General features: G+C 36.3%; 1 protein-coding gene across 1 annotated transcript in view; it reads right to left on the bottom strand.

Annotated features, from left to right (window-relative positions):
- Positions 1 to 13,894: 13,894 nt before the first annotated feature.
- LOC128551810 (synaptogenesis protein syg-2-like) overlaps positions 13,895 to 19,207 on the bottom strand; it is a 43,170-nt gene continuing 37,857 nt past the window's right edge. The window contains exons 3-4 of the mRNA XM_053532727.1: positions 17,623 to 17,952; positions 13,895 to 14,197 (exon numbers count right to left, since the gene is read on the bottom strand). Of these exons, the coding sequence (XP_053388702.1) occupies positions 13,902 to 14,197; positions 17,623 to 17,952 (626 nt within the window). The 3' untranslated portion in view covers positions 13,895 to 13,901. The remainder of the gene's footprint in view (positions 14,198 to 17,622; positions 17,953 to 19,207) is intronic.

Here is a 19,207-nt window from a genome sequence, read left to right as displayed (position 1 = left end):
CTTATATTATGCCTCTGTGGTCACACCAAAAGCAGTCCATATCAGTAAATAGTGCTATTTTCCCGCAAAGTAGAAGTCATTTTCATGCCAGATATAAGCTGTATTGATACTTAATTGCTATTTTGTTGTTGTTTGTTTTGAGTTTAACGCCGTTTTCCAAAGAAGAATGTATGTGAATAATTTAAGGCTACGTTATGTTATATACTACAAAGTTTGTGTAGAACCTGCTGGGTAGAATGAAAGTGGATGTAGGTACCTGTTGATATCTTCCTTCTAAATATCATCGTTTTTATCATGTATCTAAATCACGTTACCATTGTTTCACTGCGTTATGGAAAATCCGCTATTTCTTGTTATTACATACTCGTTTCTACTCCCGTTAAGTTACATTGGTACCGGAAATGTCAATATTTTTCCATACACTGACACCTGATTTTGATATCGGGTGCGTGGCGTAATTCAATGTGTATTGTTGCACTATTTTTTCTATTTAGTTCAGTATTGTCAATCCTATTCAGGCTAATGAACAAATTTGTGATATTTACATTATTTTTATACGTATTGATGTGTATGTAATAAAAAGGTTAATATTATCTTTGTATCGGGAAACATGCACTCGTTCTTCAGCGGAAGAATATTGCGCTCCTAAAGTCGCGCAATATTTCCACTAAAGAACTCGTGCATATTATTGATACAAAGCTAATAACCTATAATTATTTATATCTATGTCTATAGACAAACCTTCAAGACAAGAATTATCTTGCAAGAAGTGAAAGGCTGGAAATGCTGACAAGAAGATACTATGGAAGATGCTATGTAACCGCGCAGAATTTAATAAGAAATAGACTGTCTCACAACTATTTCGTATCTATCCGCTGAACAATGTAGTTCAATTCGGAATAATTTACCACCTCTGACGTCATTATCTTACATGCCGGAAAATTTGGCCTACTCTATCACAACCTTTGAGGCAGCCGTGGATTTTATCACAAACTTACAAGCACTAATGCACAGTAAAAACAGTTAAACAAATTTTGAATATATACCAATGGCACAGTAATTCACTACGAATAACTATCGGCTGCATGCCTTTACTTAACATCTCTTTACTTTACAGGGGGTTTGAATGCACAACTGTATATATCACCAAATCGCAGTATCGTATCGATGATACGCTTAACTGAATCAAATCCTATATGTTTGTTTGTTTGTTTTGGCTTTAACGCCGTTTTTCAACAGTATTTCAGTCATGTAACGGCGGGCAGTTAACCTAACCAGTGTTTCTGGATTTTGTACCAGTACACACCTGTTCTCCGCAAGTAACTGCCAACTTCTCCACATGAATCAGAGGTGGAGACTAATGATTTCAGGCACAATGTCGTTTATCAAATAGTCACGGAGAACATACGCTGCGCCCGAGGATCGAACTCACGATCCCGTGATCCGCAGACCGACGCTCTACCTACTGAGCTAAGCGTGCGGGCAAATCCTATATGTATTGGGTTTCTAACTATCAACGCGCTGGACAACATTTTAAGAAAAACATGGTCTTCCATTTTTACGTTTAATGCAAAATTGAGATTTTTTTCCAGATAGTAGGCAAGGTGTTCCTCGCACCAGGGAATTATTACAGGAATTGACGGCTTTTCGGGTACTTACAGCTGTCCCTTGAAAAGTAATAGAAATAAGAAAAGTAAGACAATACCCGTTCTATCAAACTGCAAAACTGCCGATCATCGGCTTATACAATTATTAATCCTTTGACATTTCTTACAGGTACGAAGGTAGTAATTCGTTAGATATGCCTCTGGAGAGCCGATTACACCGTGATGTCATTTGCCATTCGTCGCGTTTGCTTAAGAATATTACTGGCATGATTTTCCAATTTCTTTCTAGATATTTTCTTCAAACATTTTTCAAAAGAAGTCATTTTTTTTCTAGCTTGAAAACTCTTTTTATGGACTTAAAGTTGATAAGTAAGTTTGAGTACTAATCCCCAATGATAAGGTGATTCCCGCCGAAACGCGAGGACGAGTCTAATTCATGATAACTGATGAAATAACCATTCATAATGCTTGCACATTACTTGACACGCAATTATTTCTTTCATTTCAAATATCCATTGAGTATATTATTATTATACCAGATTTATATAGCGCCCTTTTCATGATAAACACGTTCAAAGGCGCTTTACAGCAACTGCAGCCACACAGGGCGCGAAATCATCCTCTACTAGTACAGACACAGAGCGATCTGACCAGAGGGACAGAGTGAGACAAAGCCCCCACAGAGAGATCAGAAATCAGATACAGGCTTGTCCGGCTAATTTAGCCTAGCTCGTTGCGAATAGACAGCCTGGTTCTTTAACGTGCCCAGTGTATAGCACTGATATACGCAAGGATTGCCTGGGTTCCTGACCAGTACACCTCTAGCTGGGTGGGAAACACTGAAAAGCGTTTCTGAAAATTCCCGAGTAGCTGCCGGGGATCGAACCCCCGACCTCAGGATTGGAAGGCCAGTGTGCAAACCACTGAGCTATCCGTCCACCACTGTATATGGCAACATAGCTCAGCTGTGTAAAATGCAGACAATAATTGGGTGTAAGCAGTTCGTTTTGTGGGTTCGAATCCTCACGAATTTTGTTCTTTTTTAGATATTTTTTGTTTTTCCTATTCGTTTTCATTTTTAATTCCGTACGTATTTTTGTTTCTTTCTTTGATAGTTTGTTGTCGAGAACGCTTGCGGTGAGCTCGATATAGTCGCCACTTTCGGTGTATGTGCGTGCGTGCGTCCGTCCGATTTTATCCGGACCATAACTTTGACATCCATGGACCAATCTTGTTTATATTTCGCATTAATAATTCGACATTCTGCCCGTGGGCATACTTGTATTTGTATATATGTTCATTATTTGCATGGCTAAGTGCATGCATTTAATCAATATCATCTTTGTTATGTAATAAACTATTCTGATCTGCCATATCGCCTTTAGATACCTCTCTGTCGTGTTGTCACAGAGCTCATGAAGGAATCTTGATTTTGATGCAAAAGTGAAATAAAAAATTAAAAAAAAATTAAATGTCGATGCTGAGTTTCGAACCCACACGGCAAAAGATCTGGTGAACATGGACTGTATGCTTTACCACTGAGCTAATTCATAACTGGTACAAACCTGGAAATATTTAGATTGTAACATGTTAGGAAAATGTTGAATTCCCTATGTTCCATTATAATCTATTTATAGTCATGTTTGTAAATATCAAGTTATCGTTGGGGCATAGTAACCTGATGACGTTCTCTCTCGACTGAAATGAAAACATTTTCTCTCCAACAGCTGAGCATTGTTATCTTCCAGTGAAAATTTTAGAATCTATCAAATGTATGAAAGTTTTTATGTTACTCGAGCTCTCTGTTAAGTACGAAAATAAATGTATCCTTCTGCCGCGTCCTTTCTTTATCAGTTTCGTTGCGCGTACCAAAACAACACACAAAACTTTCAAAATTTTGTTATGGTGTGTTGGCGTGTGTGCCAGGAAGACATAAAGAAACGTCACGATAAAATGTGAAGAACGTGAAAATGTGAATAAATACAAGGGCCATAACGCACCTGACAACTCGTTTTGTACATTCTCTTTAACACCTGTTTCTAAATCTAGCTCCATGTTTTGAATATATGCATGTATGGAGACAAAATGTGGAATCATGTTTTAAGGCGGACAAACAAAATATGTCTCAATTTCGAATGTGGCAATACAAATTGCGTTAAGGATATCGCATTCCTTATATGAAATAATAATTGGTTAAATACTCTTGAAAAGGAAGAGGAATGTCAAAATTCCTCTCAGATGACGCTGACCTTTATTCTGTTGACAAAAAAACAACAAAACAACAACAACAAAACAAAACAGTAACAAAACTTTTCAAAGTTGGTAACATGACCATTGACTTGCGGATACTACAAGATTATTTTTGCCTTTGACTCCTGATTAACTTGAATTTGAAACGTCAAGTGTATGATATAAGGGGTATTTGTTTGTTTGCAATGTGATATCGAAATATATCTTCACCGATAAGGGAGACAATTGAATATTTTCACGAAGGCGGAGCGTGAGTGAAAATATCAGAATTGTCTCCCTTATCGGTGAAGATATATTTCGATATCACACTGCAAACAAACAAATTTTCTTTTTATTTTATGCTAATTGGTGCAGATCAACGAATTTTCTGTTTATTACATGCTTATATGTTCAAATAAGACCAATACTTTATGATGGTATTAGGATTTCTTTAGGCTACCGTGTTACATATGATGCATCCGCTAAATTACCATGGACACATTGATATCGAATATTGGTGATTAGGTCCGTGAAATCAACACGACGCCATTTTGTTTTTGAAAACAAAAACTGCATTTAAAATATTTTGTTAAAAAAATGCACAATCCATGGCCAACAGACATTTACTGTAGTTACGTAAGCATATTTAAAACTTCGGTCAATGCCGTCAGTTCGTTAAATAACCGGAAGCTTGCTTTGTTTACAAACGCAGAAGGTCAGATTAAAAAACAACCTGAAAAACGTAAACAACTGGGGAATATCCGAAAGTCCTTGGAAAATCAAACTGCAGAATTAAATATAATCATGGATTTAATGGAAATATTGGTCTAGGGGCTGTATAGTTTAACGAATAGCCTCACAAAAGGATGGAATTTGGAACACAACTGGCTGGGTGGGGAAGAATTTCGACGAAAATGCTGGCATATTAGGTAAGGTTGAGTTGATGTCTTGTGATAATAAACTAAGACAACAACCAACTAAATGTGCTGTCGCCAGTAAAATCTACAATACGATAGTGAGGAACCGATGAAAAGTGGAGGAAAGAAGTTTCTTGCATATCGGACTGGCGTTTCCGGTTATTTTACCCATGTCGGCAAAACCCATCTGGCACCCCCCATGCCAGATGACTCTCGTGCCGTTAATGACAACTACTGGTTCATACACTAATAATATATTGTTTATGTAAAATACGAAAAAAAGCAGGTACCTTGATAGTTTCTCTCCATTCCTTATAGTATATCTCTCGATTCAAAATACGTTAGTTTACCATAAAAACATAACGTTACGCTACAAACGACAAAACTAAAGTGGATCTTTGTTATTGTGCGTAACGCAAAACATCATGACGTCACTTCTGCTTACTTTCCCGCGCTTTGTATTTATTCTCCACTATAAGAAAGAGTGCTAAAAAGAAACTATTTCTACCTTTTGTAAAATACGGTATACAAGAAAAACGTCTGCCAGAATAAAATGCTAACATGTATACGATATGCAAGAAAAAATATCAGTCATGTGTTTACGAATCGGATGGAAATATCCGTCCCTCGGCCACCTGCGCATGGGCGGTAATTCGGCAAGCCTCATTACCGCCCAATGCGCAGGTGCCCTTGGGACGAATATTTCTATCCGATTCGTAAACACATGACAGATATTATTAATCTATATAGCTACATAACGACAAGGCCAGCCCAAGCAACCAACTTTGAAGGTAACATTTCTAGAGCATTATTTCTTTTGCAAATTTTATTATAGCTAGCTTGTCCTATATAGGATTGTCTAGCTGTATATGTCTCCTGTAAGGCTTGAATGTTAGGATTATAAAAAGATACCAGCAATTATAAAGGCAACAAGAGGAGTTAATTAAGGAATATATTTCAAGGGAGATAATTTTATCTGAAAAAAAAAGAAGTTCGGCACTGTGATTGATAAAGAGAACTATCTTAAAAAGGGTTCGACACTTGTTTACCTTAAGACTTACGACTAGAATCCAAAAGTCATTCATGTATGATCGATAATTGGGAAGTATAAAACAAACGCGCCAAGATTTCCGTAGGTCGCTCACCCGAGAAACATCATAACATTGTAAACATATTTTTCATGGAAACAAATATTCTGACCACTTTTATTAAGATTTGACCAAAGCTTGAGTGTAAACAAGTATTTTCTTTGATCTGGCATAGTGACCTACCACATGACCGAGATTCGAGCTTGTCCATGATTCCATAAAAACAAAAGTCTGGCAAAGTTTCGGGAAGACTGGAGCGTAAAAGTGACCTTTAGAGTGTATATAGGCTTTTCCTTTTATTTTACCTAGTGACCTAGTTTTTTTTGCCCCACCGGACACAGATCCAAGACCTTATGATAAAAATATTCTGACGAAGTTTGATGAAGATGGAATAAACAAGAAATATCTTTAAAAAAAGATGGTCAGCGAATTGTATTAAGACAAGAAGTTTATGAGGTTTTCATATAACTGGCCAGATCCCATCATGTTTTGAAAACAAAAACTGCATTTAAAATATTTTGTGTTTTGTGTTATTCTATCATCTATCTAACAATTTTGAAAATAGCAAAACTAAACACAACACTTAAACAATTTAAATGGTTCTCTTTTAATTTTTTACAAAGTTTTCGTAACGGTGCAATATTGTTTCGTTTTTTTTCTATGTCGAATAATTACAGCAGTGGTCTTGAGGTCACGTCTGTACCTAGAAGACATTAATCGATCTGCTAATCACACCCTCATTTATGTGATATGCAGACCGTATTCAGCTCTCCCTGTAAATTGATACATATTGGTATTTGAACAGGTTTCTATTATATTTATTAAACTTACTATCATTTTAGATATATCAATATAATTCTTGTTAAATATATCGAGCGAAGCGTAGCTTTAAACTGTTAACAGCGTCATTAAACATTCCTTGTCTGAATTTCACTTAGCGTTGCACAATCAGGAGAGTGAAAAACAAGAACAATCTTTAAAAAAGATTGTCGGCTAATTGTAGTAAGACAAGAAGTACATGAGGTGTACAAATTGTGTCATTCTATCATCTATCTAACATTTTGCAAATAGCAAAACCATACACCACACTTAACAACAATACAAATGGTTCTCTTTAAAATGTCCACAAAGGTTTCCTAGATGTGCAGTTTTGTTTCGTTTATTCTACGACAAATAATTACAGCAGCGGTCTGGAATGCATTTCTCTACATAGAAGACTCTAATCACACCCTTACGCAGGCCGTATTCAGCTCTTTCTATAAATTGATATATGCTGGTATTTGAACAGGTTTTATCATATCTATTAAACTTACTTATCATTTTTTAGATATATCTATATTCTTGTTAAATATACTGAGCGAAACTTAGCTTTAAAACTGTGAACAGCGTCATTAAGCATAAATGCTTTGTCTATATTTTACCCAGCGTAGCACAATCAGCAGAGTGGAACAAATAGACACTCTCGTCCAATCAGGCAGAGTGTTGCATAAATCGTTCATTTTGATAAATTATCTATAATGCGTTATCGAGTAGTCTGATTTGCAAACTGAGTAAACTGTTTACTGTGTAAACAAGCTTATTCTTTAATTCGACCTGGTAATCAAGTGACTTAAATAAAAATTGTCAGACAAACATTCTGACATTCTGAAGTTTCATGCACTTTAAATGAAAAATGCAGCCCCAATTGCATACACAAGGCTTTTCTTTTACTTTAACAGGTAACATAGGGTTTAACCCCAGATGATCCAGATTCAAAACTGGGCTAAAGATCATCAAAATAAACATTGTAACCGAATTGTATGACGATATGGTCATAAACATGGCCTCTAGAGTGTTACCAACCTTTCTCTTTGATTTGACTGGATGACCTAGTTTTTGACCCAACATGACTCAGATTCAAAGTTATTCTAGAGGTCATCAAGACATAATTCTGACTAATTCTCATGAGTTTCAAACTTAAACTGTGGACTCTGGAGTGTTAACGAAATTGTCCTTTGATCTCGCCTAGCGACCTCATTTTTGACCGTACAAGACACTATTTCAAATTTGACCTAGAGATCTTCAAGACAAAAATTCTGACCAAGTTTTGTAATGATTGAGTCACAACTATGACCTTGAGAATGTTCACAAGCTTTTCCTTTGATTTTACCAGGCGACCTAGTTTTTGACCCCACATAATCCCGATTCGAACTTGCCGTAGTAGTCATCAAGACAATCATTCTGACCAAATCTCATAAGTTTCAATCTTAAATTGTGGTCTCTGGAGTGTTAACAAGATTTCCTTTTGATCTGACCGCCTGGCCTAGTTTTTGACCCACATGCTCCAGTTTCAAAATTAACCTAGAGATCATCAAGGCAAACATTCTGATTAAGTTTCATAAAGATTAAGTCACAACTGTGGTCTCTAGAGTGTTCACAAGCTTTTCCTTTGATCTGGCCTACTGACCTAGTTTTTGAACCGAAATAACCCAGTTTCGACATTGATCTAAATATTATCAAGACAAACATTCTGACTAAGTGTCAAAAATATTGGATTACAACTGTGGCCTCTAGAGTATACACAAGGCAAATGTTGACGGACGACGCACGACGGACGTCGACGGACGCCGGACAATGATCGGCCACAATACCTAACCTTGAGCACTTCGAGCTTAGGTGACCTAAAAAGAAACACAAAACATATAAAATGTTACGTTCCTCATTAAAAACACATACAAATCAACTCTCCGCATGACAGTCTTTTTTCTCTTGTATGAAAATGTATGAAACGCTAGTCCATATTTCACTTTGCAGTCCATATTTCAATTTGCAGGACATTTCTTTACACTGAGGGATAATCATCTTGTTCATGGTTACTTTCTTGTAAGTATCTCCAAATCATAATAGAACAATAGAAGTCTTTCTAACCGAAGTTATCAGTCAACCTCTGAATATCCTACGTAGTATAAGGCTCAACTCATGTGTGCGATAGTTGAATTACCTCCAGGTAATTAAGAGAGGCTATTTGCAATGAATTTCATTCACAGTGTTACAGAAAATGGTATCCGCATTAAAGCTTCCAGACAAATTCAAATTATCATTGTTTCTGTGAATTTGGAATGCACATTGCTCAACGCCAAACAAGTGAAATGGTGTGTTGTCGAATAGCTTCATATACATGGTATGCTCACTAGTTTACTAATGCGAAACTAAAACTGCAATAATTTTACGGTAACCATGATAGTAGAAATGTTAGAAAAAGATATGTGACTAAAACTGTAATGCAATTACAGTGCGATGGCTGTAAAAGTCTAATAATTATTTACATTGTGAACTATTCGATATCCTTCCCGAGTTCAGTCTTCAGAGTCATAAAAGAACAGTAAGTTTGAACTGAAGCTATTTTTCAGTAATAGGCATGTCTTAGGAGTGTAACATTACTAATTTATTTTAAAACAATTATGAGGTAATCTCCCATTATAACGCTTGAATAGTTATGGAGGCTGGTTTCTGCCATTTCGCGTTTTCGTGTTGGCGAGGCGAAACCATGACAACACGTAAACACAAGAACACGACAACACCAGGGCGCCGACACGATACATTTATTTGTTGATTTGTTTTCGTGTTGCGGGTATGAATATGTCGTATTGGCACCCTTTATTTGTCGTGCTGTCGTGTTTTCGTGTTTTCGTGTTTTCGCCCCGCCGACACGAAAACTCGACAAATTATGTGTTTGTCGAGTTTTCGTTTTGTCGTGTTTTCGCCCCGCCAACATGAAAACACGACAAATGCCTTATTTGTCGAGTTTTCATGTTTTCGTCTTTTCGCCCCGCCAACACAAAAACACGACAAACACATTATTTGTTGAGTTTTCGTGTTTTCGCCCCACCGGCACGAAAACAGGAAATCTCGAAAATACGACAAATATCTTTTTTGTCGTGTTTTCGTGTTTTCGCTTTGGCATCTTCCGTCAAACATGCGCACAACAATAACTGAAATGAAGACAACATAACTGCATGCTAGAAAAATATAAGATTAAGAATAAGAATTGATTTATGTTCTATGTATATTTCGACCGAATACCATTTTGTTACATAAAAGGATATCGAAAGACGAAGGTCGAATATCAAAATGATATGTTCTCCCAATAAGACCCAAAATTGCAACAGAGGCCACCATTGCATTCCTATATTTTAAAAATATCCGTGGGAATACCATCTGAACCCCTAATTAAACAGGAGAGGACAAACATGCAGCAGGGACCACAATTTCATAAACTATATTTCAAAAATGACAAGGGAGAGACCCTGTGATTCCACTGTCAAGAGGGGGTTAACTCCCTTACCTCAAAATTTGGACTCAAAATATGCAGCAGGGACCACCATTTTATTCATATATTTTTAAACATTTCCAGGCGGACACGCCCTGACCTACCTAACATGAGGGTTTACCCACTTTTGTACCTAACCCCACTCGGCTCGCCGATGCCGCCTTCATTCTTTAACTGTTGCCGCTCACCGCACCCCAATGAAATATTTCTGGAACCGGGTCTGTTATACATATATATTTGTATTCTTAAAACGATAATTGACATCTGACATATTATAGTATTGTTTTATAATCTCAGATCTCCTAATGTAGCTTTAGTGAATATAAATAAATTTTGAATTGACGGTTCGTTCGAATAGAAAGAAATTATTATTATTATTATTCCAGATTTATATAGCGCCCTTTTCATGACCAATTTCACGTTCAAATGCGCTTTACATAATTCAAATGCAGCCACATATGCAGGGCACATAATTCATCCTCTACTAGTACAGACACAGAGCGACCTGACCAGAGAGACAGAGTGAGACAAAGCCCCCACAAAGAGAGATCAGAAATCAGATACAGGATTATCCGGCTAACTTAGCCTATCACGTTGCGAATAGACAGCCTGGTTCTTTAACGTGCCCAGTGTATAGCACTGATACACGCAAAGATTGCCTGCTTCTAAAACCCTTTGCCACTGGTTTCAGAATAACTCTACGTTTTATAAGAGATGTTTGAAAACGTATTTGTCGTGTTTTCGTGTTGTCGTGTCTGCGGGGCAAAAATAAAACAACACGAAAATTCGACAAATACTAATTCGCTGAGTTTTCGTGAAGGCCGGACGAGAACACGACAAAACGAAAACTCGACAAATGATATATTTGTCCTGTATTCGTGTCAGCGGGACGAAAACACGACAAATAAAAAGCGCCAACACGACATATTTATACCCGCCAAAACGAAACATCGACAGATAAATTTGTCGTGTCGGCGCCCTCTAAATGTTGAGTTTTTGCTTAAAATATTAGTTTTAGCGAACTTGTGCCATTTATAACAAATAACACAAAATAAAAATTATAATCCTACTATTCGATTCATTAAATTCAATTTTCTAATTATGCTAAACTTAAAAGTGATCTTTATTTTTTCTGTAGATCTAGTAACGTTTTTTAGTTTCAAAGGGAAAAACAATCGAAACTTTACTTTCCAAGTGTAACCTTCATCTATGAGTTAGGGATCAGGGTGTTGCACACAATTTGAATCAGTATGGAGAACATTGTAATGTTAAAATCCTTTGATGGATTATGGACGGGATTTGAAAACAGATATTGCCTCTGACCTCTTAGTATGACCTTGACCTTTGATCTAGGAGTCTGGGTGTCACACAAGGCACTCATCACATTATTGGATGCAATGTAAGAAATCCCTTCAAGGATGACAGAGTTATGGATCGGACAGAAATAAAACACTACTGACGTCTTACCTCCTAGTGTGATCTTGTCCTTGAGCTAGGGGTGTGGGTTTTGCACCTGATATGTCGTCTTGTTATGGGACACATTTATGCCAAATAATAATAAAGTAGCTTCAATGATGATAGAATTATGGACGGGGCAGGAAAATAGCGTTATTTTTTTAACCTCAGAGTGTGAGCTTGACCTTTGAGCAAGGAGTTTGATTGGTAAGATTGGACACATTTTTGCCTAATGATATCAAAATTCCTCCGAGGATGTGTGTTAAAGACCGGACAGGAAACCCGCTATTGAGCTCTGACCTGGTGGTCCCTGCTGCATATTCTGAGTCCAAAGTTTGACCTTGACCTTTAAACTACGGTGCTTGACAAATCACCTCATTATGGGGAACATTTTTGTCAATATCAAACTCCTTTAGTAGATGACAAATTTACAGGAACCATGTAGGCCTTTGAACTCTGAGTTTGATCTTGCCCTTTGAACTAGCGGTACAGGCTATGCGCCACATCGTCGCATTATTTGTGCTACATGTAAATAATTAGAACATTTGTGCCAAGCAATATTTGAATCCATTGCTGGATGACAAAATTACAAACCCGACACGAATTTGGAGGAAATGAACGAATGGACGAACGCTGTAAGTATTATATTCCGCATCCAAGGCGGCAGTCATAAGAATGTGTGCTTCAACAAGAAAGATTTCATCAGCGTAAGTCAAATTACTTATAATATTTTTTTATATTCAGTCTACGATATTTATTAGCGGAAAGTACCTCTAATTATGCTTCATTTCGAATTCGCTTGCAGAGAAAACTGAAATTTATTATTGAGCAAAATAACATGACTTCAGTGTTTATATGTTTCTATATCATATTAAGAAATGATTAAATATTGAAGTACGATTTTTTATTCAAACTGGAACTCCTTTAATTCTGACACTACAAAATGTATTTCAAATTTCTCCGTAGATGATTATCTCCCTCTCTCGTTCTCGTACAATCCAAGACCATTTCGTGTTATAAACTTGGCACATTACCGGTACCGAGCTGTTACCATTAAAGCACAAAATAGATACTGTTATTCTATACCTATTTTATCTATTCAATCGCGAACGTTCATTTGCAACACGTGACCGTACAATATATTACAGTATTTGGATGCACGTGCGTACAAAAAATCCGGTATTTTCTGTATTTGGATGGTTCAACAGTCCCATGTTAAACATACGATAAAGCCCGAAACGCGTGAAAATGTACAGATTTTGATTATGCGCTTTGAAATCTTGATTTAATTTGAGGGTTGTTTTTCTTTCTTTTTGTTTACAACACACAAAAACAATTCAAGGGATAACAATGCTATCTGATTAAGATATTAAAACGTTTGTTAATAATCAAAAACTTAAAAATACAGTAAAAAGGATCATCAGATGTTAGAATATTTGAAAAGTCGCTAAAAGAAGCCGTTCCGGACGAAACGTAGAAATTGTTATCAGCCATGACTGTCTGAATAGCTACCTCAACAGTTTATATTTAAGGGTTAAGAAACAAAATGGAGAAGATTATGAATGGCAACCGACGGGCGGTCAGCATCCAAAACATGTCTGCTCTATAACTCAGTTTTCGCCTGATCTTCACCAGACTTGCTGACAATGTTTGTGGGCATTACATCCCGGCCAATTTCGATAACTAGCCAAATTGTACCAGGCACTCTTTGATTATAATGGTCCTTGAATTACTCGAAAAACGGGGAACTTAGCCTTGTCCGCTCTTTAAAGTCGAACAGTTTTCATCCGATCTTCACCAAACTTGCTGACAATGTCGGTGGGCATAATATCTCAGCCAAGTATTATTACCACCCAAATCGACAAATGGCTGTTGTAGGGAGGTTGCACCATATACTTTTTTTAATGATGATACGTAGAAAAAAACACATTCAATGAATTACGTATATTACGTATGAAGTGAAATAAATATAGAATAAAAAGGTTATTTAAGGTCAAACATTGTTCTGTATAATACTAGTATATATTTGCACTCATACCAAGCTGGGAAACACTAGAAAAGGCAGAAACACAATATTCAGTGAAACTTTTTAATTTAAACTATTAATATAGTATGATAAAATAGGTACTCGTACCCAGCTGAGAAAATCATATTGAACTCGCCTAGCGGCTCGTCCAATATGGTTTTCTCAGCTGGGTACTCGTCCAAATATATCTCCGTATTGTGCAGAACAATGTTAAATAACCTAATATTATTTCAATGTGTAAAGGTATGCAATATTTTGACCGGTTAAAATTTACTTACATAGAACATCAAGGGTGACATTTGTAGCTTGTTTAGCATTGAATGTATGGTGTGACTCGCACGAGCAGACGTTTTGATGGCGCACCGCTTTCCAAGTAACATTGCTTACAACAGTTTTGTTGACAATCGTCATGGATGTTAAAATAATGTTGAAACAGTTCCAGCTCAGAGTTGCCAATGGATTACCTCCAGTAACAGAACAAGAGAATTCGGCCTGATCCCGTTCAATAAATCGATATGTTTTACTGCTTTCAAAGCCATCTATTACTGGGCCGCTGTCTGGAGGATCTGAAAGACATGATATTTTTTCAAAATGAAACAGCTGAAATTGAAAAATAGAATTACAGTCAAACCCGTGTTAAGCAGCAAGTAAAAGCAAAAGACCAGATTGGCTGCTTAGGACAGGTAGCCACGTGAGCATGTTTTCTTTAAGGTCATCAAAAGTAAACAGTTATTAATCAATAAAGTTAACACAGATGTAATAACATTTGTTTTTGATAAACTAACATGGAAAATGATAATGATAATCATCTCCTAAAAGATTAGAGTTACAAAGAAGTCACACATGTAAATACACGTAAAGACTTGAAAAAAAAAAACATTTTTAAAACAAAAAAAATATTATATTCGATCATAATTTAAGTATTTTAAAATATTTTGCCGTTTTCTGTACCATTCTATAAAATTTCTCTTTCAGTATTCGGACTTATTCAACCAATAACTAAATAAACCGATACTTCGCAATTATAATTATTATATGTTCTAAAAATAACCTGAATTTCATTTGGCCGAAACCGCTTATCATCTTTCAAAATATATTTCATGTTTACTGGTTAGTAACAGCTGTTACTCCAGCCAAATGAAAACTGGCTACAAGAGTCTTCATTTAATTAATCGTTATTACGTTTTCACACAGTTATTGTTAGATATGTTGCAGCAAATACTTGTTACTAATCATAAACCTGAACCCATATAATAAAAGTTAACAGTTATTGACTCTTGAGCCATTGGATATGATGTGATATTCACCGGAAGAGAGCAATTTTGACATCGGCTATCGCCTCGGTCAATATTGCCATATTCCGGTGAATATCACATCATATCCAATGGCTCAAGAGTCAATAATTGTATAATGTTTTATAAATGTATTCAACATATTACTCTCATTACCTTTTACTTAGATCAAAGGCAGAATTATATAAAAATACTTACAAATTTGCTAACCCTTTACCTTCAATAATCTGCTCCAATATGAAAAAATTCTACACTTAATCTGCAGCAAAAATTGGGTAATTCCAAGTTCATTATTAATCATACAACTTGTAGTGCTTTTCCTTCAGTTTAAGAATAAGTTTACAAGTGTAATGAACAGTATAACCCTCTATACCACCGACCTCCCATATAAAAAAATATGGGCTACCATTGCATCAAATAAACGAATATGAAAGCATGTAGCTTTCCTACCTTGTTCAACAAGTTGTTTTAGAAAAAGTTGTAGAAAAATGCTGTTTAATTAAACGATACATCAAGATATAAAACAAATCCTCAATAACATCATCAAAACGGGGATATTTGCCAAACTTCCCTTGCTTTTCTTGTGTGTTTGCCTAATCTGTGTGCGTGCGTGTGTGCGTGTGTGCTGTGCTGTGAGTTGCGGGTGTGTGTGTTTGTGTGCGTGTGCGCGAGCGTATGTGTATGTGCATGTGTCTGTTTGTGCGTGTGACCGAGTGTGTTAGTCGTGTGCACGACTAAGTGTTGCGGAGACTGCATTTTCTTAACATGAATTTCCCTGTTTGATATGTATCCTTGCCTTACTATATCCATAAGGTCTTATATCATTTATAGGTAAATTTTATATCTGAAAACAAGTAGAAATTAAATCATTGACATTAAAGATAAATTGACCACGAAAAGAAAAAAAAATAGTTTATACAAAAATGTGAAAACATACAACGCATGAACAAAACTTTACCATTTTTCATGCTCATATACGTATATCCTTTCAAATCATGCTCAAAGTTATAGCAATTAGCTTGTACGTTGACGACTTTTAGAATTAGAAAAGATTTTCTAGTCCAACGATCATTATCATACAGGAACCCGCAAGAACAATACAGTTACATATTACAAGTACAAATAACATATAGTGTTATTAAAGGTGGCACGTGCTTCAGTCAATGAATAGATTTATCTTACAATCGGCCAAAAGAGTTATGCTTTCTGGCACATCAATAATATATTTGCAATTCAATTTTGGGCGTGATCCTCTTGCGGTTCTCCGTCTTGTACTCCTCGCAATACAAGCACTAATACCGGTATTGACAAAAACAAAAAAAAACAACAAAAAAAAAAAAACACAAAAAAAAAACCGTTAACCATGGTACAGTAGTAAACCAGACTTATTATTATTATTATTTATTATTATACCAGATTTATATAGCGCCCTTTTCATGATCAATTTCACGTTGTTCAAATGCGCTTTACATAGTTCCAATGCAGCCACATATGCAGGGCGCATAATTCATCCTCTACTAGTACAGACACAGAGCGATCTGACCAGAGGGACAGAGTGAGACAAAGCCCCCACGACAGAGAGATCAGAAATCAGATACAGGCTTGTCCGGCTAACTTAGCCTAGCTCGTTTCGAGTAGACAGCCTGGTTCTTTAACGTGCCCAGTGTATAGCACTGATACACGCAAGGATTGCCTGGGTTCCTGACCAGTACACCTCTAGTTACACTTAATACTTGATAGTTTCAAGGTATATTTATATTTATATTCGTTTGACACTTTTTGTCGTACTTTTAAGACAAAAAATAACAAAACTTTATCGTTAACTTTAGTCTATTTCAAAGTTTTACTTCTCTTTTTGTATTTAAAAATCATAATAATAGCAAAGTGAAAATATATACTGTATAATAAGTGTAACAATCATTTGATAATACTCGGGTCACACAACAATGCGAAAACTGCAAACATTTTCTTAAGGTCGATTTTTAGATCAACAATGTTATTGCCATTTGGTTACATTGGAATAGTGCATGTGATATAAAGGATGTTTGCTCCTTTCGGGACTGTTATACCCGACGCTCGTTCGTATGATGATGACTCAAGCATTTGCATGTTATAGGTAGTCGGGTGCCTTAGGCGATTATTCCCCTTGTTACTTATTACTTTCTAAATGGCACCTTTTATATCATTAACATTCTTCTTAAATGGAAACCTTAAAAGTACACATCTAAGTTCCATATTAATCAATATGAAATATTTCTTGCTGTCTTAGAGCTTACTTGATCAAATGATACATACATTTTGTACATTTTCAAGTTTTCATTTTTTTCCTTTCTATTCTTCAACATCAAACATGTTACCGAAAGGCGAAAACTCCAGCGGATCCAATAGACCTCGCTCTGACCTCCACTGCATTAATATTTTCGTTTTAAGTTTGGTCAAGCTACAGGGTAATTTTTCCTTTCTATTTCAGTATGGCAGATAATACCTATACAAGCAGGTCGTCATTCGTATTTGTGAAACGGTGTTTGCTGATTTCGAATTTAGTCTATGATATTCCTTACCAAAGCTAACAAGAACAACTATTTAACATCAGGTTTTCTCAGAAATATAGATACAGCTCGTGTTTATTATAGATTCATAGAAGTTTAGCAATTTTTTTTTTAAAAAGCATTTATAAGACATTTAGAAATAAAACTTACAAGATACGTTTAGTGCTATTTGCTTGCTTGCAAGTGCAGAATTAGTGTTGTCAGTCCACGCTTCACAATATAGCATCCAGTCATTGACAGTTCTGTTTGGAACTAAACGCAGTAAACTTTCTGCAGCGATGAGTCCATCCTTCTTTTCTGTAATGGATTGCGTCGAGTTCTCTGTTAAGTTGTATTTAATGTGAGTCTTAGGATTTTGAAGATACCAAGCGATCGTTGGCTGTGGCCGACAGCTTGACGTATTGCATTTGATTATGTATTGGTGATTTTCATTCAAATAAATGTTCTTTGGTAGATAGATGTCCACATTTGTAAGAGGAACTGAAAAGAAAAAATGTCAAGTTTTAATGTACTTTGATCACAATATAGCACATTGACTATACAAGGTCAAAGATTAATAAAGATATTCGCATAAATGTGTAGATCAGACGGCAATGAAAATGAATTCTGTCACATTATCAAACGTTTACGAATAATTTATATTACTGTTAAAGTACAGCATTCTTCTAAAAATAAAATAAATACAATATATAAATCAGTTAACATTAAAACCCCGCTCATATAAATTAGAAATATTTGCATTAGGCGTACGAGGAATGTTCGAAATGAATTGCTTATTTCTATCTGGAGACTTCAAATTTCAAGTTAGCCCAAAAGGGCTCATTTCATGCCCTCGAAGTACTCCCCGTGGCTAGAAATGCAAAGTTTCAGCCGATGTATCCACTTCTTGAAGGCGTCACGGTACGCTGATTTGGGCACAGTAATAAGGTACTGATGAATAGCAGATCCAAGTGCCTGTCGGGACTGGTATTTCCGCCCAGCAAGGAATGATTTAAATTTCGGAAACAAAAAGAAATCACATGGGGCAAGGTCTGGGGAATACGAGGGGTGAGGCAAAACAGTTACTTTTTCTTTCTTCAAAAACGCCGTAACTATTGCGGAGGTATGAGCGGGGGCATTGTCATGTAGAAGACGGACATGTTTAAAACCAGTGGCAGGGCGTCGTTTCTGATAATACTTTTTCAGTTTCTTCAGTACTACGTCTTTGTAGTACTTTCCGGTGATGCTTTTGCCCTTTTTCACCGGCACTTTTATTGCGACTCCTTCACCAGAGAAGAATATTGCATACAAAACCTTCTTTGCACTCAAAGATAATGGACCCAGGTTTCATCACCTGTGACGACATTGGCAAACTGCTTTTTGTCATATTTTGGAAACATTTGAAGCAGCTTTTTGGCCACTTTAACCCGTTGCCTCTTTTGCTCATCAGTCAACAGATGTGGCATCCATCTAGCAGAAATCTTTCTGACTTTCAAATGCTTCTTCAAAATAAGGTGAACCGTTGATGAACCGTTGATAGTGATATGCCTACCTTTCGTGCAATATCATTAACTGTAAATCTGGCATCTCCTTCAATGATTTCCTTTATTTTGGAAACGATTTCTTTACGAGATGCAGATTTTGGCCTACCTGATTTCGGTGCATTTTTGATGAACTCTACACCAGAATCAAATTTCTTTTTCCACCGCCGAACTGTGTCATAAGACACACAAGAAGGTCCATAAGCAGTAGAAAG

Source organism: Mercenaria mercenaria, unplaced genomic scaffold (genome assembly GCF_021730395.1).
Source record: "Mercenaria mercenaria strain notata unplaced genomic scaffold, MADL_Memer_1 contig_1727, whole genome shotgun sequence".
Lineage (NCBI taxonomy): Eukaryota > Metazoa > Mollusca > Bivalvia > Venerida > Veneridae > Mercenaria > Mercenaria mercenaria.
The sequence above is the reverse complement of the archived record's forward strand: the minus strand, read 5'-3'. Positions and strand labels throughout refer to the sequence as shown.